We start from the raw sequence: 24,415 nt of genomic DNA on the forward strand, positions 1-24,415 counted from the left end.
CTTATCTTTCTTAAAGTACATTAAAACGTCCCAGTCGGCTCTAGCAGCATTGTTGAACATTTGTTTCACAGGAAGTGCAGTTTTAGCTTCCATTGAAGTACTCTCTAATTGCTTCAAAATGATGTCTTTGATGTATTTTCTTAATCCATCGTAAGACTCTAATAATAATTCTTCAGTTTTAACAAAAAACTTGTCAATTTTATCGCAGTCAAATATCAAAGCTAATGCTTCACCGGCAGCAACGCAAGTTGCATCTTCTTTGAGTAATGTTAAGAACCGAGAAATTGCGCTGCATCAAGAATCATTAATTAAAGCAAAGTTAAACATTCATCAATTTCTTTTTAATTTCAAAATAAATATCAATTTTATGGATTTTAGCACTGGGAAATTAGCCGCAAAAAACAAAATTGTACGATGTATATTTTTTTTGTTATTTATAATTTATAACAATGAAGATCATATTAAAGAATTAATTTTTAAGTATGAAAGAAATTTACATAGAGATTTATTTAATCATATATTATCACGTTATAAAAAAAATTAATTTTAAACTTATTCAGTTATATATTATCATATTAAAAAATAATAATTTTTATATTTTTGATACATTAAAATTAAATTTTTATATAAAATAAAAAATTAATAGACTTACTTTGGCCATATGATTTCCCACATATCTACTTTTGAAAGTAGAAACAACCAAGCATAAACTAATGTTGATAGAGTATCAACAGAGACATGGTTTCTAAGATTGCATTTGTTTACAAGAAATGGACACTAAGATGAAAATATTAAAATATAAAATTGTGTTTGACAGATAAGATATGAGCAGAGGTATTGTGTCTAAAAATATTGAATTAGTATATTTTGTGTCTATTTTGATAAAAATATCACAAAAACACTAATAAGAGACACAACTTATTTTTTATTTTTTCTTTCATTATTTTTGTTAATTTTTTTATAATTATATTTTTTATTATTATTTTTTCTTATCAATTTTTTTGAATGAAAATAATAGAATAAATTGAATTTTCATAATTTATTCTAATTTATCACCAAATAAAAAACAAAAACACAAAATTTTGTGTTTCTATCTTTTGTATCTTATTTTTAGTGTCTTGACTTATTTTCTTTTCAAAAATAAACATTGCCTGAGTGCCTGAAAAAACAAAAAGAAAAGAAAAACTTCTTAAGTAAGTAATAATAAAAAGAGATCATACTTCAATTAATAAACATTTAACTAAGGATTTTTTAGTGAAGTACTTACAACAAGCTTGGATTCAAGACAGATAAATTCCCAAATTACTTGCATAGCTGCTTGAATTTCCATTCAATTGCTTGCGTAGAAAGATGTGACTATGGCTAAACACTCTACAAGAGCGATAAAGCCGCATGGTTCCAAAAGCTGCATGGAAATTAGGATTTCATTATGAGAAAATTTAGGGCTAGTATAATGAGTAATTTTATACTATTAAATGTAATTTTATATTATTAAAAATATTAATAATGACTAATTAATGATTACAAATCATAAAATTTGTTAGTTCATTAGTACTTCTCGTTTGTTAAATTTCAAACATCTTTTCATATATTATATTTATTTATTTATATTAACAACTTAAAAAATATTATGAAATTGTATCCTAAAATACCTTGTTAAGAAATCGAAGTAGTTCAGTAACTAGAGAAATTATGTATCTGTATATTTCGTCTGCATTATCAGTCTTAGAAACTGTTATTGCCATTAACCCTGAACTCATTTTTCATATAAATTAAAACATCAAGTTAGGTTATAGTTATTGCAAAAGAAAAATAAAAGTCAATAAGGCTATTAAACATTATGACTGAGAAAAAGAGTTTAAGAAGAACCAAGAGCTTGAGAAGCCAATTGTTTCTCTTTAGTCAAACCTTTTTTAAGGCAATTCAAAACTTGGTACAGGTAAGTGACGAAGCTGGAAAAAAAAAGCACTTATTAATAAATTCAAATTTATTTAGAAAAATTGAACAAGAATTAATACTATATAGCTTTACTAGTTTTCCAAGATACTGTCTTGATTTCCTTCGTGAAAGATTTTAATAAAAGCTGATAATCCTTCCTCTCCAGCATAAGCCCTTCAATAATAAAAGAAAACAAAAATGTATAATAATAAATATAAAAAATAGACGTACCATATAAAATATTATTTTAATAAAAAAAAAAGAAGAAGAAAAAACCATACTTTTTATTTTCTAATTTTTGCATGAAACATGAGACAGTTGTGATTGGTTAACTATATGTATGTTAATAATTCTTTTTTCCTTGTGTAATTTTGGGAAATCATGACTATAGAGGAAGTGAAATGCCAAGCCACAATTAAGCCCCGTCCAAAAATACAAGGACAACATATAGATATGCTTCAGATCATACATTTTCAATTCAGGTAATGCAAGAAACTAGTAGAATTTTATATATATTAAGTTAATTTTATAAGAAATGTTAGATAGCTAATTTTTTTAATTATTTTAATTAAATTTTTTTAAAAATTATGTTATTTATCTTAAATCTTAATCTTAAATCATTAACTCTTAATTTTAAATTCTAAATTATATCTAAACTCTAAAATTGACTAATATTGTCTAACTAAAAATTAATTTTTTATACTCTCTGATTTTATTTATCTATTAACAGAAAATGTAAATTCCTTCTTTTCTTTGCAGACACATACAAGTTCCTTTGTTGAAAAATACTTCATCCACCAAAAGGTCCATGTTTATGATTGGAGAGGCATCTTAACAAGGAAGCGTTTCTTGCTAAGCTCCTCAAAGATTTGGATTTTGAATTAAGAGAATCAACGGCAAAATGGAAGATATATAGTGATGGACAGAGTGATGGATAGAGTAAATTTTAATAGTAGAGGCGAAATATATATAACATAATAATAAATTTTATAATAAAAATATTACGTTTATATAAAAAATTAGCTACCAAATTATCTACTATAAATTTATATATATATATATATATTATTTAACTTATTTTTAATATGTATTTTATATTTTAATATTTATATTTTAAAATTTATTCTGTACAAGTGATTATTTTATGTATATATAGCATAATTGTTATAATTATATTTAGTTATTATAAAATATGATTAAGTTTTAAAATATCTAACTACAAATTAAAATATTAAAATAGTAATTTAAATAATAATATATAATTTAAAATTTAATTTTTTATATTTCATATTTTAATTTGAAATCTTGACAATATAATCAAAATGTCTTTTTTTTTTTGTATATGTTGTTAAACAATCATTTAAAACTCAACTTTCATATAATTAGCTTTTGATGATATTAATAATTGAAAAAGTTCATTCAATTGGTGTAGTTATTATGAAAAAAAAACTAAAGTTAATTTTAAAAGAAGAAACACAAATGGATAGATAATATTCTTTTGAGTCGATTTCTAAGAAAGAATACCAATCTTATTTAAATTAAAAAATTGATCATTATAATAAATATCTAATATAAAATTTTTAAATTAACTATTAAATGTCAAAAGTTGAATAAAAAATTATTATAGAGTCAAATTTAATAATTTTTTTTGTGAGAGTCAAATTTAATAATTTAGTGGAGACAAATAAATATTATTATTATATACTACTTAATAAAATTTCAAATTGTAGTGGACGGAGACGCTTGCCCCACACCCATAAAAATAGATCCGTCCCTGAATGGACATGATACAATGAAAAGCGTTAGCCATCATGGACCCACCCAAGAACTTCTAAAACGGCTCCTTCCACTTCTTCAAGCAACTCCCTATATGTTCTTTAACATGATTCATTCATTTTTTATGAAACACTTCTCTTATAATGAATATGTTGGTACACGTGTCTTTGATCGAGAGTGATGATAGCTAGACAACATGACGAATGAGGATGAAATCAATGATCACGGGGAAACAATGGCGATCATCGTGTTTGTCGAGGTAGAGCTAAATGATATAATGGAAGAGGTAGTCATGGATAGATTGGAGACAGCGATTGTTCTACTCGTATAGACCAGGGAGATCATATTGAGAGTATGGATGTTGGAGATGTTAGGACTGGGATCAGCGACAGTAATTTCATTGTTTGTACCAGCTCTCAGGTGTTTAAAAATATCGGCACTCAGGTCTTTCTACCACTATCATGGGTATCGACATTGAGAATCATGATATACTTAGATAGATGCTTGTGCCCTTTAATATAAAATTAATATATTTAGTGATGTTGGTGGTCATGTGGCCAAACCGTATTTTGCTATCCCGATGATGGTCCACTTGTTATATTCTATTTTGCTGGCCCAATCACACATAGCTAGATTTTTAGTCTGCATAATATTAAACCAATAGTCAAACTCTATCTCGATCTTCGCATATGCAACATTCAATAATAGTCTTTTTGCGTCTTAATCTTTAAAGCTCAGCAAAAAATTTGCCACCACATGACGAATGCAGAATGCTCGATTAGCATGCGGAGATAGCCAACTACTATCAAGGGCCTCCAAGACAGTCTTAATGCAGTTATGCATGTCAGAGATAACAAGAATACACTCTTGTGGTATCACATGCTGTCGTAGGTTTGACAAAAAAGGCCACAACTCCACATTTGTTTCCTCCACAAGTGCGAATACTGCCGGCAAGATGTTCGAATTTTCATCTTGCACTATAGCCAGCAGCAAAGTAGCTCCATACTTGCCATACAAGTGGGTACCGTCAATGCTCACGAAGAACTTGCAATGTCGAAAGACCGCAATGCAAGGAGGAAATATCCTGAAAAGATGATGAAAGTATACTGTAGATTTATCAACCTGATCCCCAACTCTAATGGAGAAGTCTTCAACACTGCAACAATGCCGACCATGGTGGACTGGACCCCAGGCATCCAACATGGTAACTCGCCATAGGACTCTTCCCAATCTCCATATATCTATACTATTGCCTTCTACTTTGCCATCCAAACCTTCCTGTAAGTAGGCCTGAATCCATAAGTTGCTTCTGTTGCTTCCTGCAACACCTTTATCGTAACCGCATCATCCGCTCTAATCAACAGATCTCGCACAAATGACGTGGTAATCAAGCTGTCGGTGATCACTTGAAATTGAGGTAGCTAAGCAAGTGTGCAGACCATTATACCTTTTAACCTCCCAAGTATCTTTTCGTGCACAAAGTGAGATGTGAATCAACCATCTGCAACTTTTGTTGATTTTTTTGCATTTTTCATACTTAAAATGATCTGACTCTAACACCCTGTACTCAACACCTCGACGGATGCTATAATCCTTCACACTCAATACAACTTTCTCTTTATTCTGAAATGATTGCCAATATAAAATTCTGTAGGAGCAGTTCCGTCTTGACCCCCTTACTGAAAGTAGCATCTGCGTCCGACTGTTGCCCCATAGCCTCCAAGTTTAGGCTTGAAAAGTGCAGAGGATATTGTTGTTGCTGGAACTTGATGAATCATGTTGTGTACGTGGGTTGCTCCTTGTATCCTCATCATTGTCCCCAACTATATTGATAGGTTCCTCGTCTGAATCATCCTCTCGCATTGCATTCTCAACTCGATCATGTTCTCGCAACCCTACATAATCAGGAATCATGACAAGAGAACTAGCCATCTCAACTACCAGCTGCCAAAACAAATGATTTTTCAATGCTACAGAACCATCTTCATCCTTACGGTTCAAATCAACCCCAAAGGATGGAGATGCAACGAACAGACGAGTTAGTGCAACCACAACCATCTAACTAGAAGCACCCCCAAGGGAGTCGACTGAGGATTCGGAGCTGATACCCCATAATTGTCGACATCGTCCTCCAACTTTGCATATAGTTCGTGTATTTAGACCTCCGAAAAACTTCTATGACAATGAAACAGAACCAGCAGATCTTCATCAGACCTTATTACAAAGTATCATGCTTCATACCGGTTGACACAACTACGATAGGAATCTTATAAAATAACTTCTTCGCCTACTTGGTCCCAAATACCCCAAACTTTTGCAATATACTGATTTTTAGATTTGACAAGGTATTCGATGAATGGATAAATACACTCAAGGATTTCTTATTGGTGAATTTGACACCCAGAGCTGTAGCTCTTCATAAATTGTGGTTGTAGTAAGGCGGTTTATGTACAAACTTAGCTCTTCATAAACCGTGGTAAGAGTTTCATAGTTTATGTATAAATTCTCCTCTTCATAAATCGTGGTAGAAGTTTTACAATTTGTATATATAATTGCTTGTTCATAAATCATAGTAAGAGTTCTACGATTTATGTGTATTTGTAAAAAATAATAGGAATTTTACAGTTTATACAGAGTTATAATAGGATACATATGTAATTAATTTTGAATTTTTATATTTACGTAAATATAAATTCTAATTATTTTGTTTAAGTAAATTATTTTTTTAATTTTATATTAAAAATAAATAATTAAAAAATAAAAAATAATACAAATATCTTATTTTGAATATAAAAGTAGTTACAAACATGATTCAAGAGCGGTACTAGCAGGTTGTTTAAACCTTGAAAAGTTAATGGGTGGATATCTACAATAATGTCCCACTAAAGAAAAGCTTTGGTAATACCAAATTTTCGTTATGGTTCTCGTTCAATAATTGTTTAATCTACACTTATGGAATTCCCAGTTCCCACCCTCCCCACACACACGCGGACAGGTTTCCTTTTCTATTTCTCATTTCTTAAATTAAGTAGAAACTCTCAAACCGAAATTTCACCGAAACTCCATTCCTTTGTTTCTTTGTATCATATTTTCACCAAAATAGCATACCAGACAAAGATCTTTATTTCTTTAACCTCTATATCTACTTCTCATCAGCTCACTACTCTATGAAACAAAAAAGAAAAGAAAAATTCTCACCAATAAAGCATAATAAAAGATACATAATATATATTACCTCTCTCAGTATAAGTGGTCCATTAACTAGTACAATTAAATTAACGAAAATATTTGATAATAAAAAAATTTAATAAAAAATAATTAAAATTGATCGTATTTAATATTCATTAATTATTATATTTATTAATGGTTGGTTGTTAAAATAATTAATGAATATCAAATAAAAGAATTTTTTATTTTTTTTATTTCTCTAATATTATCATTAAATTAAATATGTGGAGAGCATTTTTGTAATAAAGTTAATCCAAAAATATCTTATTTCCTTATCTCTCTTCCAACTCAAAAAAAGAATATATTATATTAAGGTAAAATATATTTTTTATCTTTAAAATTTATTAAAAATTTTAAAAATAATTTTAAATTTTATTTTATTTTTAAAATTTTTAATTTGTATCATATATATAATTTTCGCAACTAAAGTTTCAAAAAGTTAAGAACAAATCTAATAATTTACTTGCATGAAAAATTTATTTTTGTGAAATTATTATTGAATACATATTTGATAAAACTTTTATCATTATATTATTATAGGATATTATGTTACGAGTTGCTATAATGAAAGGCATACCGTGGATCCAAAGATTCGATGGATGATAAACGAATCTTATACGTAATCCTTTTCGTGAGCGATTGTCTCTACTCTCTCTCTGTCTCTCTCGAATAAATTAAATACAGTATGTTATACAAAAACTGTTAACACTATATATAGATGATAACTAACTTGTCTCACAAAACTTCCAATAATTTCTCTCTCTCTTTCTCGCTAAAGCTCTCTCCCTCTCTGAATGTTTGAGTTGCAGGTGCTTATTAAAAACATGGCTTGGAGTTTAAAACAACGCGTGTTGCTCCCTGTTATGGTGGTGTTATTGTTGTTGAGAACAAGTCCTTCCATAGCAGAGCTTCAGAAGCTGAAACACACTCCAACAAAAGCAGATCAACCTCTGAACATTCTGGTGGTCGGAGACTGGGGAAGAAAAGGAACCCATAACCAGTCCTTGGTCGCTTATCAGGTTAATTAGCTACTCTCTATATCTTATCATTAATTATATACATATACATGTGCACAAATTAGTATAAATCTTAATCCTCATGTGTACAACCATACCAACATGTAAAAAAAAAATTGAACATTTTCAAGTGTTATTAAAAATATTATGATTTTAATGATCTTGACCGTTAATATTTATTATAATACATACAATTAAGATTAATAGTTAAAATCGTTAAAAACACTTCAATATTTTTGGAAACATACATAAGCTCATTGGTCATTACCATTGATGAATTCTAAGAATAGATGTATTTTAGATTTAGTTTTCACTGCTGCCACATACAGCCCAGAATAGGCTGAGCTAATAGGTCCAAGAGGCAGTTCTAATTGAGTTGGTTGGCTATCATGCTGTCCCAAGGTATGGATTTTATTTTTTGGAATAAAAAAATTGTTGGGACACATTTTCTAAGAAACGTGAGGTTTACTATTTTTTTGGTTTTTAATTGTTATAAGTTATAACGAACATGAGGGAGGCTTTTTTAAGTCTCTTTTTTTGGTCCCGATAGATGAAAATGTCGAGAAAACTAATTTAATATTACTAACCACTCAAACATAAAGAAATTACTCCTACCAAGTCATTATAAAAAAGGATCTTTTTTTTTTTGGTGCCAATGAAGATAACTAGTTACCTACAAGTATACAACTACCATAAACTTTATAAAAAATAATAAATTTTAGATAGTACGTAAGAAATTTTAAATTCAAATTATATTGCTAGTTTATTCTAAGAAAAATAATTTTACAATAAACTGCGACTGCCATGAAACTGCTTGATTTTTGTTAATTGTATAAGTGTAGTAGTTAATTCTTAATTGCGTGCGTACTGAAAGCTCCCAAAAAAAAAAGAAAAGGCTTAGGCTCCTTTTGGGTATAGCATATTCCAGGCATATTCTTAGCATATCAATCAATCACTATTTATATTTACCATTGAAAACACGTCAATCATTTTAATAATATAGAGCAGACCCACACCAACAAATATGAATCATGCCACAGCCACAGCCACACAACTGGTTTCTGTAAAACCACATGCACAATAACCGTATGATTTGGCCAAACATGCACCTTCCCCTGCTTAATCTTTTTGTAGCATTATTCCAATAAATCATAAAAATGTAGCTACTATAAGTACAATGATAAAGAGCATAGGAAAAGCACAATTCCAATATAATTTTCAGATGGATCATCTCAATTGGAGTTCGTCTTCATGAATTACCAAAAAACAACATATTTATTTACTTCATCCCCTCCAAGCCATGATAAATCGATGTCAATTCATTCATTCTACATATTAATTATGCATAATAGTTTTTTTCAAAAGGAAAAAGAAAACATTCCTTTTTATATACTTAAGAACATTGCATAATAATTTAATTATGATTAATGCTTTTGTTTTAGTACCCATCAAAACAATATAATGTATTATCAGTACATAAACACTAACAAAATATTGTAGGTGCAAATAAAAAAAAAAAGTTTCTTTATTAATGTTGTAGCAGAGAGCTAGTAACTCATTTTGGACTATGAATTTGATAGATGGGAGAGGTGGGAGAGAAGCATAACATAGATTTTGTTATATCGACGGGCGACAACTTTTACGATGATGGCCTAACAGGAGTTGATGATCCAGCATTCTACGATTCATTTGTCAACATCTACACTGCCCAAAGCTTGCAAAAGATATGGTACAATGGTAATCAATTAACCTAATCAACCATTCATCAACATCAATTGAAAAGTGAAAACACTAGTAGTCTAGTACTAGCTGTTAACTAAGCTTGTTTTCCCCTTGAAATGTGGCAGTTTTGGGGAACCATGACTACAGAGGTGATGTTGAGGCACAACTGAGCCCCATTCTAACACAAAAGGATAGCAGATGGGTTTGCATGAGATCTTTCATTCTTGATGCAGGTATACTATTCACCAACAACCAAAATCTGAAACTAAAATGAACATATATATGATACATTTTTCATGTTTATCAGGTATTGTGGAATTCTTCTTTGTGGACACAACTCCATTTCGCGATGATTACTTTACGGACCCAGAAGACCATACCTATGACTGGAGTGGCGTGCTTCCTCGCGAAGCTTACCTTTCAGGACTCTTGGAGGTTGATTACTATCATGCATACATGTCCAGACAGGTTATGGTTTGATAACTCTTGTAATCCTTTCTTCTTGCAGGATGTTGATTTTGCATTGGGGCAATCCAAGGCAAAATGGAAGATAGTGGTGGGTCATCATACTATCAAGAGTGCTGGGCATCATGGTAATACTGTAGAGGTTGAGCAGCAATTCCTTCCCATCCTAAAGGTAATAAATGAAATCATATTTTGCCAATGCCTACTTAGTTATTGTTCTAATCAATTTCTTCACTGTTGGTCCAGGCAAGAAATGTTGATGCATACATAAATGGACATGACCATTGCTTGGAGCACATAGTTGATGCAGAGAGGTAAGCATAACATACTTGCAAATAGTTAGTTAGAATGCCACCAGTGTTGTGAAATCAAAGCTTATATGACCTGCAAAAATATGCAGTGGAATTCACTTTCTAACAAGCGGAGGTGGATCAAAGGCATGGAAGGGTGATATCAAGCCATGGGACCAAGAGGAATTGAAGTTATATTATGATGGACAAGGATTCATGACTTTGCAAATCACTGAAAGCAAAGCAGATATAGTGTTCTATGATATTTATGGCAAGGTTTTGCATACGTGGAGCTTATCCAAAAAGCTTAACCATGCAGCCTCAATATAAATAAGCTAAAAGCATGCAAAAACACATTAGGACAGGGATCACTTTGGCTGAAAGTTTGTTGCACTGGTTCACTATCTGTAAAACAAAATAAGAGAAATGAATTTGAAAATAGTCTTAATGAGCTTGCAGTAGCTATAATATTACAGCCAAAACCAGAGCTACCGGGATTCTATCAACAAAGGCATAAAGTATATGTACTAGTAGTTGCCATCGTGTACTTGTAATATTTTAATACTATGATACTTTCTGGGATAAACTTGAGTATAATTCCTCATCTCTCTTTAAGAAACTTCGTCATAAAATTCCGCAAAAGCATATTAACTCGGAATGCTATGAAACAAGGCTTCACAAACTATCTTCCGCTTTTTTCATCATTGTCTTTTTCTAATTCCAAGGCCCAAGCACAACGTTTAGGTGCTGCATTTTCCTGGATTGGTTGATCATGTATACTACTCATCAAGTTGCACCGTATATATAGATTCATGCATTCTCCAATAAGGCAACCCTAAATGAATTTGTTTACTTAACTTCGTCACATAATCTTCCCAAGCAGCAATTGCAGCCACAATTCCTGTCCAGTCAAAGCAAATGGCTCCATTTTCTTCCAAAGGCATACTCCCGAAAACCTTCAATACCAAATCTTCATCATTCAAAAGTACAGACTTCAGACAGTTGATTTTCTCCTTGTCCTTATCTGAAAGTTTTAGCACGTTCGTGTGCACATTCAATGCCTTGGTCTTTAAGGCAGATCCTTGCCAAAAATAGAAATGGATGACCTGTTTGGCAGGACTCGAGTCAGTAGTTGCCAAAAAGTTTCCACAATAAATTACATGAAATCAGCGGTGCATAAACAACTGTAGTAAATGAGGTTAGTGAAAAATGAAGGACTATATTTTAGTTCAAAAAACCAAAACATGTTAGTACTATTCTAATAAAAATGCAGAAAGCACTAGTTGATGTAAAGTATTCTCTCTGTAAATCAAATTGCATGAATTTCCTGGATTGATGAACGGCCAGACTTCGAATAAACTGATGGGTTTCTTTCTTCTCTCTTTGTAATCATCATCTCTTTTTCTTAATAAATTCCTTCTTTTATTAATAAATGAATAAATCTACCAAAAGGATCCTTATAAATACCTGAAGTGCATGCAAAATATTGACAAATTCATGGTCTAACAACTCATCTCCTCTTACTAACTGCACTGGCTTCACCAGTAATTCAGAGACATCTGAGTCACAGGCACCGTCTTCGGATATAGAAATGCCATATCCAAGAATATGAAGTCTGGCCCAACATATATTAAAGCCAAACTGGTCATTGGAAGCTTGATCCTGCGAAAAACAATACATATCACAGGATGCAGGCAGAGGAAGATACGATGCAGCCATGTCCTTATGTAATAGGTGTTGTGAAAGGAGAGAAACAAGCTTCACATCCTCATCATGGGAACCATCACGAGTGAACCATAAAGTAAGCGTTAGTCTTTCTCCATCAGTTATCTGTCAATGAAAAATATCACATAACAAAGATTTAAGACGGCCAATAATTTAGATAACTACAAACTTCTTAGTTCCTACTCTTTTCAATCCTGATTTTACCCACTCATTATTTTCTCTTCATCTTTTATAGAATCTAAGAACAAAACTTTTACTTTATCTAATTACCACATTAGACTTCATTGACTCTAACTTATTGATGAAACTAAAATATATTAAAGATAGGAATCAAAACGCTAAAAATAATTCTGGAATCTTTAGAATGGTACCCTAAAGTAAGTACTCTTTTAGAGAATTAATATGGTTTCTCGTCAGGTAACTATCAAAGATGACAGTTATGATTTCCTGTTTTCTCTTCTATCCCTTTTCTTTTGAGGACACGGAGTCCGGGAGAAGGAGATTTAAATCGAAATAAAACAGCTGATTATGTGCACGGCCAAGTAAGTAAGGGCATGCAAGAAAGGAGCACAATTGAATATACCTCATCAACAGAATGAATGTTACGCTGGTCAGCAGTATACATCAGAACATCCTGTTAAAAGATAAAAAAGGATAAAATAAATTAAAAAGCAAAACATTTCCTCCTACATTGAATCATTTCAATAACGAAATTTTGAGAAATCACTCTCCTTATTTAGCAGTAGAAACCATTTGACCAGAAAAGAAAAACACAAGTGGTAATAGTGAAAGAGAATAAACTCACTCCAGCCATTGGCATAATTGACATTGGCAGGCCATCCTGGAAACGAAAGAGTCCACCATTGAAATCCTTGCCATAATTATTTAAATAGCACACCACCTTTGATGAACAAAAGTTGTCAGCAACAATATTAAATTAAGTTCAATAAAAGAGAGGAGTAGTGGAAAGTGGAATCCTGACTGCAAAGTGCCGCTGTTTGAGGTAGGGTCTGTTATCATCACTATGCCACCCAATGCTTGCACCTCTGCTCCAGCTGTTTGATGATTCATAAATACAATAAGGTAAAGATTGTAAAAGAAGTAACAACCAACAAGCAAGATAGAGTAGTAACCTGATTAGAGCGGTGAATTCAACAAAGAGCTCGTATTGACAGTTGAAAAACTCCTCTAGCTTGTCTTTCAACCTTTCTGCGAAGAAATTTGATTGAGGTTGGAAATTTCGATGGAGGGAAAGATGATAAAGAAAGAGAGTACCTCGGATGGGAATGAAGGGAATGAGGAAGTGGGAAGAGTTGGTGGCAATGAGATGGGAGAGAGTGGTTGAGAAGACATTGGGTCTATAGCCAACAGTGCTGCTACTCTTGTGTATGAATTCCAGTTCCTGACAATGGAATAAATCAAGGGAAGGGAAGAAGCGAACAAGAGAATCTGAAAAGGGAACCTAACCTTGCATTCTTCAGGGGAGAGGAAGTTGGGGACCATCACACGAGGGTGTTGCGAACCACAGCAAACCTCACACATTCCTAATCCTACTTTCTTTTCAGTTTCCCGTTTCTGTTTCTGAATCTCATCCATTTTCTCATGCTTCTTCCACTTTAATCTTGTCGCTCTTGGCTTTCATGGTTTATGAAGTCAGCCTCGCTATCGAAAGTGGGAACCCCAAAAGGAACAAATTTCTCTAAATTAAATCGATAAAATAAAAAATGAGAATAATTATTTTTAAATTATATTAATAAAATATAATAAAATTATAAATTTAATGATCATTATTTCAGTTTTCATTTATAAATTTTCTTATTTTAATTTTTTGTAAATATATATTAGTAATATAAAAATTGGGTGTCTAACAAAGTCTTGTAAAAATATCAGTTAAGAGTAATTTTAATGTATAGAAACCGTCGATTTTTTACTTTTTATTTTTAATCATTGTCTTTACAATATTCTTGAACCAAATCTTTTATTTAAAATATTAGTGTGAAAAGAGAATTTTTTTTAGTTATATATACATTAAGATATATTTTAATATATTTATTTTTAATAAAGATGGAGATATTTCATTTAATATAGACGACTAAATTTTTATAGTGGTCCCCTTAAATTCGGCTCGTAAATCAATTTAACTCCTGAAATTCCAATTACACTATTCTTATCCTCGAAATTGCACTCCAGACTACATACTAGTTCTTCGCTCGAATTCCGGCGTGAGTCAGCAACGAGTTTGCTGATGTGGCACAGCCACTACCACCTAGGATCTACTAAACGACGTCTTTCGATGGGTGAAACGTTTTGAAACAAAAACGTCGCCGTTTTGCTCCCAGTAAAATAAAATGGTTGCTTGGACAAAGGGCTGGTCATTCGATACATCTTCTTCCTAATTTCTTCATAATTTCAATGCTTAGTCTCTTCCTCCATAGCTAGAGACAATGGCGATAGCTTAGGACACTGCTGCTTGATTGCTGATTTCTACCATTTGTTGCGCTAGAGTTGGAGGAAGTTTTGTGGGAAGGCATTGAAGCAAAGCGTGGGGAACTGTTTAAGCTATTTTGATGGTCAATTTTTTTTTTCCAAAAAATTTTTTTGGCTCATTTTTTATTCTTCTGACGAGGGATTGTTTAAGTTTGTCTTATCATTTGCATTAAAATTTTGTTGGAAATGATATGTTGTTAAGATTTTGTTGTTGGTATGTTCGAACTGCTACTGGATGTTTTGTTTCTTTTTAATAGAACATGAGCTATCTCTGATCATGCAGTGTGTGTTTGTTATTTATTGATTTTGGGTTGCATGTGTTTTAAATTATTTTCTTCTTTTGTTATGTTACAAATGGACGCCGAAGTATTAGATATAATATTTTATTATGGGAAAAATTTTGCGAAAAGTAAAGATAGGAGGTGTACATATTATCTTGACAATAAGCACTGTTTGGATGATCTTGATGTGGACAAGTTGAATGTATTCTACCTGAAAAACTACTTCAAAGAGTTAGTGTATGAAAGGATGAAGGAAGTTTGGTGGCAAATGCCAGGAAAGAGCCACAAAATTTAAAAAGTTTCACTACTAGAAAAGTTGCTCTTTTTCGAAAAACTCAATCAAAATCGGTTGCACAATAAATGACAAAAGTCCAGTTTGGATAAATAAGCTCTTTTGGAACAAAAAAAACTGAAAGTATAAGGACTTTTATTAGTAATAACTTATAAATGAGTTATTTTGTGTTTGGATTTTTAGTTATAGAAGTACTTATTTTAAAGTTGTAGCGTTTGGATAAGTAACTCAAAAAATACAAATTTTTTATACAAGAAAATAAAAATTAAAATAACGATGATAACAAATACTTTTCAATATTGAATGTTTACATAACCTAATCACTATATTACAATCGTTTAGGCAATTAATTCTTTATTTGCTCTCTTATTAGTTCCATTTTTTTAGACCATTGGTTCTTACAACGTAATATCATTAGAAATTGATTCTTCTACTTCACTTTCACCCATAACGGTGTTCTTGTATGTGGTGAATAGTAATAAAATCTTAATTCACAATAATTTTGATGACAATGCCAAAAAAATTATTATGTAGTTAGTGTTTGTTGTTTTATTGTGCATGATATAGTAGGTAAACATAAAAAATAAATATAAAATGTGTGTTAATATATATTTTATTGTTTTTTTTATTTTTTTATTTTTTACTCCTATTAGCCTCCTCCTCTATTGGGGTTAAGAACTTGTTATAACTAATTATAAAAATAATAACAAGTTATATAAAAATAAAATCACATGTGAAAAAAAAAATTAAAACTGAGATTTCATACCACACAATTAAATACAAATTTAATAATAAAAATAGAGTGGTAAAATGATAAAAAAAATAACTGGAAGGAATATATACAATATGTGATTTGTTTTAAAATGGTAGTGAAAGGCCAATATTTTTAACAAAAAAAAATATTTTCACAGAGCCAAGAATGAAAGTAAATTTTTTTGTTTTGAAGTCAATTATTTTAGAAAAATGATAGAATAACTTATCGAAAAGAAAAAGTCATATATTTTTAAAAAACTTTGAACTTTTTTTTAAATGATGTCAAAAACGCATATTGTTCAAAAGTAAAAAAATATAGTTCCTTCTCAATTATGTTGACCTTAATAAACTTTTATCTAAAAGTAAGGAAACCATTAAAAACTATTCAGAATTCAACTTTTAAACAACAAATTAAAACAGAAAAAAAGCTCCAAAATCGAAGCTCTCAACTCTCAAGCATTCTAATTAAGAGTAACTGAACCAAGACTATAAATATCATTGAGTTGGTTCTTTTTTTTTTAATGCATTCATTGGGTTGGTTCTACACTCATCTTATTCCCACATAAACCCCTGTATCTTCTAATTACTTTGATTCCAAGAGAAAGGTTTCCAAAATCTTACCTGTAATTTGTCCAAGTCATAGAAGGGTTTTCGGATCTCAAACATGCAATTTACATCCATAGAAGGTAACATCAACAAATAAATTAAATAGCAAGATGCATTAAGAAAAATATAGATAGGAAAAGTTAAAAATAAGAATGGTGTTTTCCTTACTGCAATGTAAGAGTTAATTAATAATATAGTAAGTAAACAAAGAAACAAAAAACAAAAGGAAGGAATAGAGCAAAGAAAGGATGTATCAAAAGAGAACAAAAAATGTTCTTCCTCCTTCCCTTATCTCCATTGCTTGCTTTGCAGTACTTTGTCGCCGCGCTTTACATTTGCTTCAAACTCAAGTTAAGTTCGCAGCCTACCCTTTTACCTTTGATAAGCTTTTCCTCTCTCACTCTCGCTCTCTCTATATAGCCTGCAGATACGCCTGACTTCATTGGCTTTCCACAGTTTTGTCATTGCTATCTTGCTCTGTCTCTACAGCTTTTTCTTCTTCAGTTCCATTCACATGCCCATTGCACTCCTGCCTCTGCACTTTCCCTTTCGGTGAAGTTGTGTTGTTATGATTAGAATTCCCATTTTCCTTTTCATAAGTGGTTGGAGTTTCCGAACCTGGGTTCACTTCGGTCAAAGCACCAAGTACTTGTGGAGGAGGATTACCTGACCCGGGTGGAGGGAGGAAGACTCCTGTGCCAGGCGCAGGGATTCGAGGAGTGGGATGCCTTGGAGGGGCTGCTGTCCATCCTGTGGAAGCTGGTGCAATTGGTACCGGTGCAGGAAATGGCATGGCAGAGACAACTGGAGCAGCCACAAACAGCGGCTGCATACCATTCGGTGGCGGAATTTGCGGACGGATGGGTGGAGCTGGCAGAACTCCAGTTGTCTGGCCTGCAGGATAATGCTTAGGACCTACATGATGACGCATGTGGTTAGGGGATCGGCTTGGCGGTGGACCCCAATGAGAAGATACTGCTGGCGAAGCAAGACGCTGGGCGTCGGAAGGGGGGGACCTTCGCGGTTGGGACTTGATGAAAGTAACAAGGATGCGTTGTTTACGGAAAGAAGGAATAGCATATTTGGCAAAATCAGTGCATTTCCCTTGCATAGCCAGAAATGACCTATAGCAAAGTATTAAATCACGTTTCAATGTATCAAATCTTAGTAAAGGAAGACAAAATTTGGAGCAAGTAAACATTGAAACAAAGTCGCCTATATGATTTCCTCTCATCTCCGACACACACATATTGAATCTGCACCCAATTATACTGCAAGAGCCAAATCTAACACTAAATAACAATTAAAATCAGGCCAGCAAGCCCTAATCATCTCTAATAATTTAACAGACAAACCATTAACTTCCACGGAACTGAATCACAAAGGTTCTACAGAAAGCTCATTCAGTAAAGAGGAGGACTCCTTGTAATAAACAGTTGGCAGGCTTCTAATTGTAAATCAAGCAATCACAAAACAAATCTGCCACTGACAAAACAAAACAAAAAAAGAGAATCTGAGAAAGGCAATGAACTAAATCTATCTACAATGGACTGAACAAAGTCTAAAGTATTAACCATAGCCTATACAACCGATAAAGTTTATAGTATAGCCTGTATAGGCAATTCTCATTTGAAATTGCACAACCTGATTGGCTTCTTAAGGCTAATGATGAAACTCTTCCCAAAAACTATGACATTAAATTGCAAATACCATAGGCATTATCATACAAACAGACAAGGATAAGAAATATTACCCAGGGGAAAGAGAAAGCTTGAGAGTGCCCCTATAATCCCCAGGATGATCCGTGGTGATCACTCTCCCAAAAGTGATTTCACATTCTGTAAGGAAGAGAACATGAACGGGCCTTCCAAACCAGTGCGGCCAATTGTAGGGCTGTGAATGATCACCCTATAAACAGTAGCAATACCAGGTTATCTTAGCAAACCTGACGCCAATATAAAACCCAGACAAAAAGAAAATGGAACAGTGCATGAATCAACCTCATTAAAGAAATCCACAACACAAGCATCAGGCTTCACAGTCATAACTTGTGAGGCAACCATCCGCTCAATAATTTCTCGAAACAAGGAAGGGATAGGTTCTACATTCTTTTCTGCCAGATTCAATTTGTGGAACTTAATCAATCATTTATTACAAGTGGGGTAAAAGAAAAATATCATGGCTGAAAATAAGAAAGATGAGTAAACTATAAGAATGATTAGTATAAAAAAAAAATCGTTATAACATGCCTCTTGAGGCTCCGGTCATATTCTCTCCTTCTAGAGGTGCATCAACAACAGGAACACCCAACTGAATCATCTCCCTTCCATGCCCTTTCATGGGCCTCCTTGAAACCACAAATGTCTGACTCCCTGCTTGTGAAAAATATTTAGCAATATTCAATACCACAAACATTTAAAAAATAATAAAAAATTTTCCTTAATTAATCTGCAAAATATGTATCAAAAGCTCAAAGTTATCAGTTTGAGCACCAAACTATATGCAAATCTCAAGAATAGATAAGACCCACTAATAGTATTGTATTCCTTTTTTTCCCTTTCTCTCTTAATCTGATTTGTCCTTAGTGAATTTTATTTCCAAATTCATATGTTTTATAATGTCTTATCATGCCTCTTTAATATATTTTTACCATTACAAACATAGTGATAATTGTGGAAACTATCAGAAAAGAAAATTAGAATTAAGACCACAACCTAAGTTCTTAGGCATAGAGATGAATATTAGAAAAGTTGGAAATTTTATATTACGATAATTACTCATGTACTACTCTACATTTTTTAGGTACCAAGCAAAAGTGACAGGAGCTATTTTTACTTCATTGCTCATGAATATTCAACTACCAAGATGAAACAGATACAGGAAAATGGTATCCAAGTCAATTGCCCCTTAAGAAGACTCTAACTTGAAGAAAATGGGCTTTGAGCATTCCATGTATTGTATGCAATTGTCATCGATCATGGAAAATAAAAGGTAGTGAAGAATCCTCTATGTGTGAATATAGAGCATACTTAGTTCAATTACCTTGAAAATGTCCTCTTTTTCCCGAAATCCTTAGATCATTGACCAGTGAAACAAGTTTTGAAACTTCAGTGCCATCAAATAACTCTTCATACAACTTTAGTCCATCAGCCACATTCACCTACAATTGAAAAATTAAAATGGCAGACCTTAGAAATAGAATATAAAAGACAAAAAGTTAGGGGAAAATTATGAGAAGGCATGTACATATCCAAATAATTGAAAAAATATTAAAGGACCCTACCATCGTCCCATCAAACATTTCATTGCCAACAAAAGTTTTTGCTAATGTTGAAAGACTTTGACTCTGATTCTGATTTTGGATAGAAAGTGACTCATTCCCTGAAAACATAATGGACAACAACTAATTTAAAAATTAAATGGAATCAAAACATTAAACAAAACTTTGACAGTGTAATATGTTCATAAGCTGACTCTGGTCCTATAAACGTGAGTGACGTGACAATATTCTGGTCTGTTCTTATGCAAGCAGGGAATCAACTGCACACATTTATTTTATTTAGCACACAAAATTACAGGTAAAATGGATGCAATTGAAAGAGACAAAACAGCACAAAGTCTGAGCTTTATTTTCTCAGTTCCTCAAATTTATGCACAAATTTAGCATAATTTTAACAGGTTGCTTTACTACACAAGTAAATTCACACTTTATTTTGGGTAAAAGATACATTCTTCACTTAAAAAAGTGATGCTAGACACACATAAATAACAAGGGTATAAAATTTGCAAAGACAATTTTTTCTACTTAACTGATGGTAGAAACTACAAAGAAGCGCGTGGGAGAAACCAAAAGTGAAAAGTAATTAAGTGAGATAAAAGTTTGACGTGTAGTAATGAACAAAAAAGAAAATTAGCAACAAAATGTGAAGCTTGGTAACCTTCATATAATGATGTGAAAGTTAGCAGTTCCTCCATATAAGGATTTGGGGTTTAGGCTAAAATCTCCTACATTTATATATGAAGGTGTAGGGTTTGGGGTTGGCAACAACCCCCTATACTCACATGAACACACACACACACACACACAGACTCACACTTAAATCACAATCAACAAAAAGGAAACCTTTATAATTTGATGCAAGTCCATCATTTACGACCACAGCTTCAGAATCCGAATTTGGCAGGGATCCTTGTGAGCTCCCTGAGCCCTTCAAGTTGCCCTCGGTCTGATTCTTTGCTATAGCATCTGCTAAAGCAATCAAGGGAGCAAAAAGTTATAGACTGCATAAAAATAGAATTCATCCGTATAAGCTCTTATAAAAAATTCTATTTAAACATTAAACTATTTGTACCCCAAAAAAGAGAGAGAAAAAAAAAAGTATTGCTATCATTATCAAACATAAACTTTATTCCATTGTTAACTTATCCTCCATTACATTGTCATTGATTAAGCAATGGGGGCAGAGTGTCACAAGGAACAACCAAAAGGAATAGACACCTTCAATGTTAACATTCAATACCTAGTATTGAAATTTCAGTATCCAATATACAAAGCTACATCTCACTAATACCTAGCCTCATAGTAATGTCTATTATAAATATCTCCCTAACTTCCCACGTACCCAAGTTGATTGTTAACACATGCACAATTGATCTGATTATTTCCACCACTGAACTAACTAAAAAATAGCCCAAAACAGAGCTGACACATCTACTACGTATATATAACTGCATGGGAGTATCTCAAGGGCCAAACACGTGCACTGAAAGAAGCAAAAGTGAATAAAACTACTTATTTCTAATCACAGTGATGTGATCGAGTATTCAATATTATGCGGCGTCAAGTTAATTAGTTTACCAGGATTCACCAATGTCTTTATCATTACATGTTTCAAACAAGAGACCTTGGCAATGTTGTTATTGTTGGATTATAATGAATATAAAAAGCTGCAATAGCATTATTCACTCAAATATCAAATTCATCATGGTTTATCATAATAGACAATGACCGATTGATCCGCCATTTACCTTTCTTCTCCTCAGTGGATGCTAAACTCTTATCATCTATCTTTCCAACCTTACCAGCAGATTTAAGTTCTTCACCCTTTTCAGTTAATGGAGTCCCTTTCTCGGGGGCTCCGGTAATTGCGATATTTGCCTCATGACTATAAGACTCTACACTAGCATTAAAACCTTCCTTTGCAGACTCAAACCTCTGCCCATGCCTGTACCCTGGACCAGATTTCCTAACTTCCTTTGCACCCACTTTAACCGGCTCCACATACCTCTGCTGCCTCCTCCACGCCACTTGCTGCAGCGCATAAACCACTTCAGAGACCGAAAAGTATTGCTGCATAAGCAGCACCTGATTCCAATTACACCTCCTTTGCTGAATGGCACCAACGACCATATCATACTCTCCAGGGTCACCAACTATACGTAAATGGTGACAAAGGGAGTCTATGATCGCATTGGCAGCTGCGAATTCGCTTCGCAGCCAGCCAATAAGGCTATCCCTCTCGTCAACAAACCATTGCTGGCGGTAGTGGATCTCACCGCCAGCACTGCCACTGCCGGCACCGGCACCACCACCACCACCACTAGGAAACTGCATTTTGTCCTGTGCTACCACATTTCCCGATGGCATTGCCATGAGAACTCAATATCAACGATACACTACTACCAAATATAGAGCATAACCCTAACACAAACTAGATCTAGGTAAAAAAATAAAAAATAAAATAAACAATCAGTTTTTATCGCACAAAAAAAGCGCAATTCAAGAGGACCCCACTAAATAAAATGCAGAATTCAGAACGAAGAAAGCGAAAAGCAGCAAACTTGGTTAGAAACAAGACCGCCCCAACAATGATTATTCAGGTGAAAAAAAGGATTAAAAGAATTGAATTTCGGAAAATGGGTTTTGTTGTGGAAATCTACAAGATCGGCGTGGCAACAAAAAATGTTAAATTAGAGAGATCTATCAATGGAGGGAATTGAGAGTGAGGGAGTTTGTTGAGTTAGAGTGACGCAAAGGGAGGAGCTTGAAGATGAAGATCTAGGGTTAAATGTAGAATTTTGGAATTACGGGGAATGGCTTATTCAGCACGCATGTGTATGTGTATTGTTACTATGTATGTGTATGTATGTATGGTCCTAAATGGTGGCTCACACATTCACAAGTCACAACTCAAAACAACAAACAACACACACTTTCTCTCTCTCATATTTCTATTTCTAATTTTTGTTTGTTGGTCTTTTGCATCTGAGACTCTGGTGGTGGGTGCTGAATTTGGATTTTGGGGAGAATATTCTGGAAGAAAACGTGGGGATTTTCGTCATTTGAGGGTAGAGGGGCAACACTGGAAAACAGATTTTGTGTGTTACTGCTTTCTTTTCTTCTATTTTACAATCTGCTCGCTGTGTTGAATTCAGACACAAATTCGTTATATACTTTTGTTTAGTTTGTATTTTTCTTGCTCAAATATGTCGTTTCAATTTTGTCTCTCTCTTTGGTCATCGATTGACCTTTCATGTGTTTGGTAACTCTGAATAACATATTTTGTTCCTTAAGCAAGGTACACTTTTCTTTCTTTTTATTTGACAGTTTTTTAACCAATAAGTCCTTCATAATTTTAATATTGTTGCAAAATAAATAAATAAATAAATAAGTGAAAATAAATATAAAATAAAATAAATATATAAATGGAATAATCTAATATTATATTTGCTAATATTATTATTTCAATATAATAAAAATTATTTATATATATTTATTAATATATGTAGCAACATATATATAAAAGAGAGAGAGGTATTTATTATTGTTGCTATTTATGTGATGTTAGAGGCCTTTATTTATATACATACTACGCTCATATTTTCAAATTTCTTTAATGCAATTCATTTTTGAGAATTTGAGTCACCCATAATAAATGGGCATTCATATATCCATTTTTATCACAAGAGTCCTATTTGGATGTCCACTTAGGATTATATTTCATTAAAATCTTACTAAAGAAAAATTTAATGGGAAAAAAAACTTTAATGAAAGAAAAATAGTATAATATCCTTTATAATGATGACTGTCTCGTTAAAAACCTTGTTAAGAAAAACTCAATAGGAAAAAAACTTAACCAAGAAAAAAAAGAGTACAGCATCCCTCTCTTGTTGACATTATTTAATATCTCGAAATCAGCGTATCCCAATCTGATGAACCAATCTTTCAAAGAAGGATTTTAGAAGAGATTTTGTAAATAAATTTGTTAGATTATCACTTGAACGGATCTGTTGGATATCAATTGTTCCTTGATTTTGAAGATCATGAAGAATTTGGAATAAATATGCTTTGTTCTATTACTTTTGATGTATCCACCCTTAAGTTGAGCAATACATGCTGTATTATCTTCAAACAGAATAGTTTGAGCTATTTTATGATCAATCAGTCCATATGATGACAGAATATATTGGATAAAATTCCTGAGCCAAAAACACTCGCGACTTGCTTCATGTATGCCAGTATTTCAGCATAATTAGAGGAGGCTGCTGCTATCGTCTGTTTCGTGAACCTCCATGATATAGCTGTATCACCATATGTGAATATATATCCTATTTGAGATCTTCCTTTGTGTGGATCAAACAAGTATCCTACATCTGCATAGTCGACTAATTATGACTTGGATTCATATGGATAAAACAACCCCATATCAACTATTCCATGAAAATATCGAAAGATTTGTTTGATTCCATTCCAATATTTTTTGGTTGGAGAGAAATTATACATTGCTAGTAAATTCATAGCGAATGATATATCAGGTCATGTATTATTAGTAAGAT

General features: G+C 32.7%; 3 protein-coding genes across 9 annotated transcripts; 1 reads left to right on the forward strand and 2 right to left on the reverse strand.

Moving 5' to 3' along the window:
* The first annotated feature begins 6,883 nt into the window (after positions 1-6,883).
* LOC112792493 (purple acid phosphatase 3) lies at positions 6,884-11,021 on the forward strand. Of its 3 annotated transcripts, none has more exons than XM_025835756.3 (8): positions 6,884-7,625; positions 7,752-7,961; positions 9,539-9,695; positions 9,806-9,913; positions 9,988-10,115; positions 10,189-10,317; positions 10,392-10,459; positions 10,546-11,021. In XM_025835756.3, exons 2-8 carry the CDS (start codon positions 7,767-7,769, stop codon positions 10,763-10,765), a joined length of 1,005 nt encoding a protein of 334 aa, XP_025691541.1. In that variant the 5' UTR covers positions 6,884-7,625; positions 7,752-7,766; the 3' UTR covers positions 10,766-11,021. The 3 variants fall into 3 exon arrangements, with proteins under 3 accessions (XP_025691541.1, XP_025691542.1, XP_025691540.2); XM_025835757.3 differs by having other exon boundaries at positions 7,379-7,583; XM_025835755.3 differs by having other exon boundaries at positions 7,384-7,573.
* On the reverse strand, positions 10,808-13,846 carry LOC112792492 (uncharacterized). Of its 2 annotated transcripts, none has more exons than XM_025835753.3 (8): positions 13,628-13,846; positions 13,436-13,562; positions 13,294-13,369; positions 13,143-13,215; positions 12,966-13,061; positions 12,744-12,794; positions 11,903-12,265; positions 10,808-11,541 (listed from the first exon to the last, which is right to left on the reverse strand). In XM_025835753.3, the coding sequence occupies exons 1-8, from the start codon at positions 13,754-13,756 to the stop codon at positions 11,215-11,217; spliced, it is 1,242 nt and encodes a 413-aa protein (XP_025691538.1). In that variant the 5' UTR covers positions 13,757-13,846; the 3' UTR covers positions 10,808-11,214. The 2 variants fall into 2 exon arrangements, with proteins under 2 accessions (XP_025691538.1, XP_025691539.1); XM_025835754.3 differs by having other exon boundaries at positions 13,436-13,541; positions 13,628-13,841.
* Positions 13,847-16,719: 2,873 nt separating this feature from the next.
* On the reverse strand, positions 16,720-23,135 carry LOC112792494 (RNA demethylase ALKBH10B). Of its 4 annotated transcripts, none has more exons than XR_003197454.3 (9): positions 21,608-23,093; positions 20,703-20,828; positions 19,863-19,960; positions 19,622-19,739; positions 18,829-18,951; positions 18,580-18,692; positions 18,333-18,487; positions 17,935-18,064; positions 16,720-17,703 (listed from the first exon to the last, which is right to left on the reverse strand). XR_003197454.3 is itself a non-coding variant. In XM_025835759.3 (8 exons), exons 1-8 carry the CDS (start codon positions 22,230-22,232, stop codon positions 17,019-17,021), a joined length of 2,040 nt encoding a protein of 679 aa, XP_025691544.1. In that variant the 5' UTR covers positions 22,233-23,135; the 3' UTR covers positions 16,720-17,018. The 4 variants fall into 4 exon arrangements, 2 of the variants coding, with proteins under 2 accessions (XP_025691544.1, XP_025691543.1); XR_011870094.1 differs by having other exon boundaries at positions 20,703-20,825; positions 21,608-23,025; XM_025835759.3 differs by lacking the exon at positions 17,935-18,064 and having other exon boundaries at positions 20,703-20,825; positions 21,608-23,135.
* Positions 23,136-24,415: the final 1,280 nt, after the last annotated feature.

The sequence above is a fragment of the Arachis hypogaea genome, chromosome 13 (genome assembly GCF_003086295.3).
Source record: "Arachis hypogaea cultivar Tifrunner chromosome 13, arahy.Tifrunner.gnm2.J5K5, whole genome shotgun sequence".
NCBI lineage: Eukaryota > Viridiplantae > Streptophyta > Magnoliopsida > Fabales > Fabaceae > Arachis > Arachis hypogaea.

What these genes read in the sequence shown, in the direction of transcription:
- LOC112792494 (XM_025835758.3), bottom strand. Translation starts at nt 22,232, where the DNA reads ATGGCAATGCCATCGGGAAATGTGGTAGCACAGGACAAAATGCAGTTT. An exon ending in ATCCACTGAGGAGAAGAAAG is followed by an intron (nt 20,829 to 21,607) that starts GTAAATGGCGGA and finishes TGATTGCTTTAG; the next exon opens with CAGATGCTATAGCAAAGAAT. An exon ending in AAATGTTTGATGGGACGATG is followed by an intron (nt 19,740 to 19,862) that starts GTAGGGTCCTTT and finishes TTTCAATTGTAG; the next exon opens with GTGAATGTGGCTGATGGACT.
- LOC112792493 (XM_025835755.3), top strand. Translation starts at nt 7,538, where the DNA reads ATGGATGATAAACGAATCTTATACGTAATCCTTTTC. An exon ending in AGTCCTTGGTCGCTTATCAG is followed by an intron (nt 7,962 to 9,538) that starts GTTAATTAGCTA and finishes TGAATTTGATAG; the next exon opens with ATGGGAGAGGTGGGAGAGAA. An exon ending in GCAAAAGATATGGTACAATG is followed by an intron (nt 9,696 to 9,805) that starts GTAATCAATTAA and finishes GAAATGTGGCAG; the next exon opens with TTTTGGGGAACCATGACTAC.
- LOC112792492 (XM_025835753.3), bottom strand. Translation starts at nt 13,756, where the DNA reads ATGGATGAGATTCAGAAACAGAAACGGGAAACTGAAAAGAAAGTAGGA. An exon ending in TCTCCCCTGAAGAATGCAAG is followed by an intron (nt 13,563 to 13,627) that starts GTTAGGTTCCCT and finishes TTCCATTGTCAG; the next exon opens with GAACTGGAATTCATACACAA. An exon ending in GAATTCACCGCTCTAATCAG is followed by an intron (nt 13,216 to 13,293) that starts GTTACTACTCTA and finishes ATCATCAAACAG; the next exon opens with CTGGAGCAGAGGTGCAAGCA.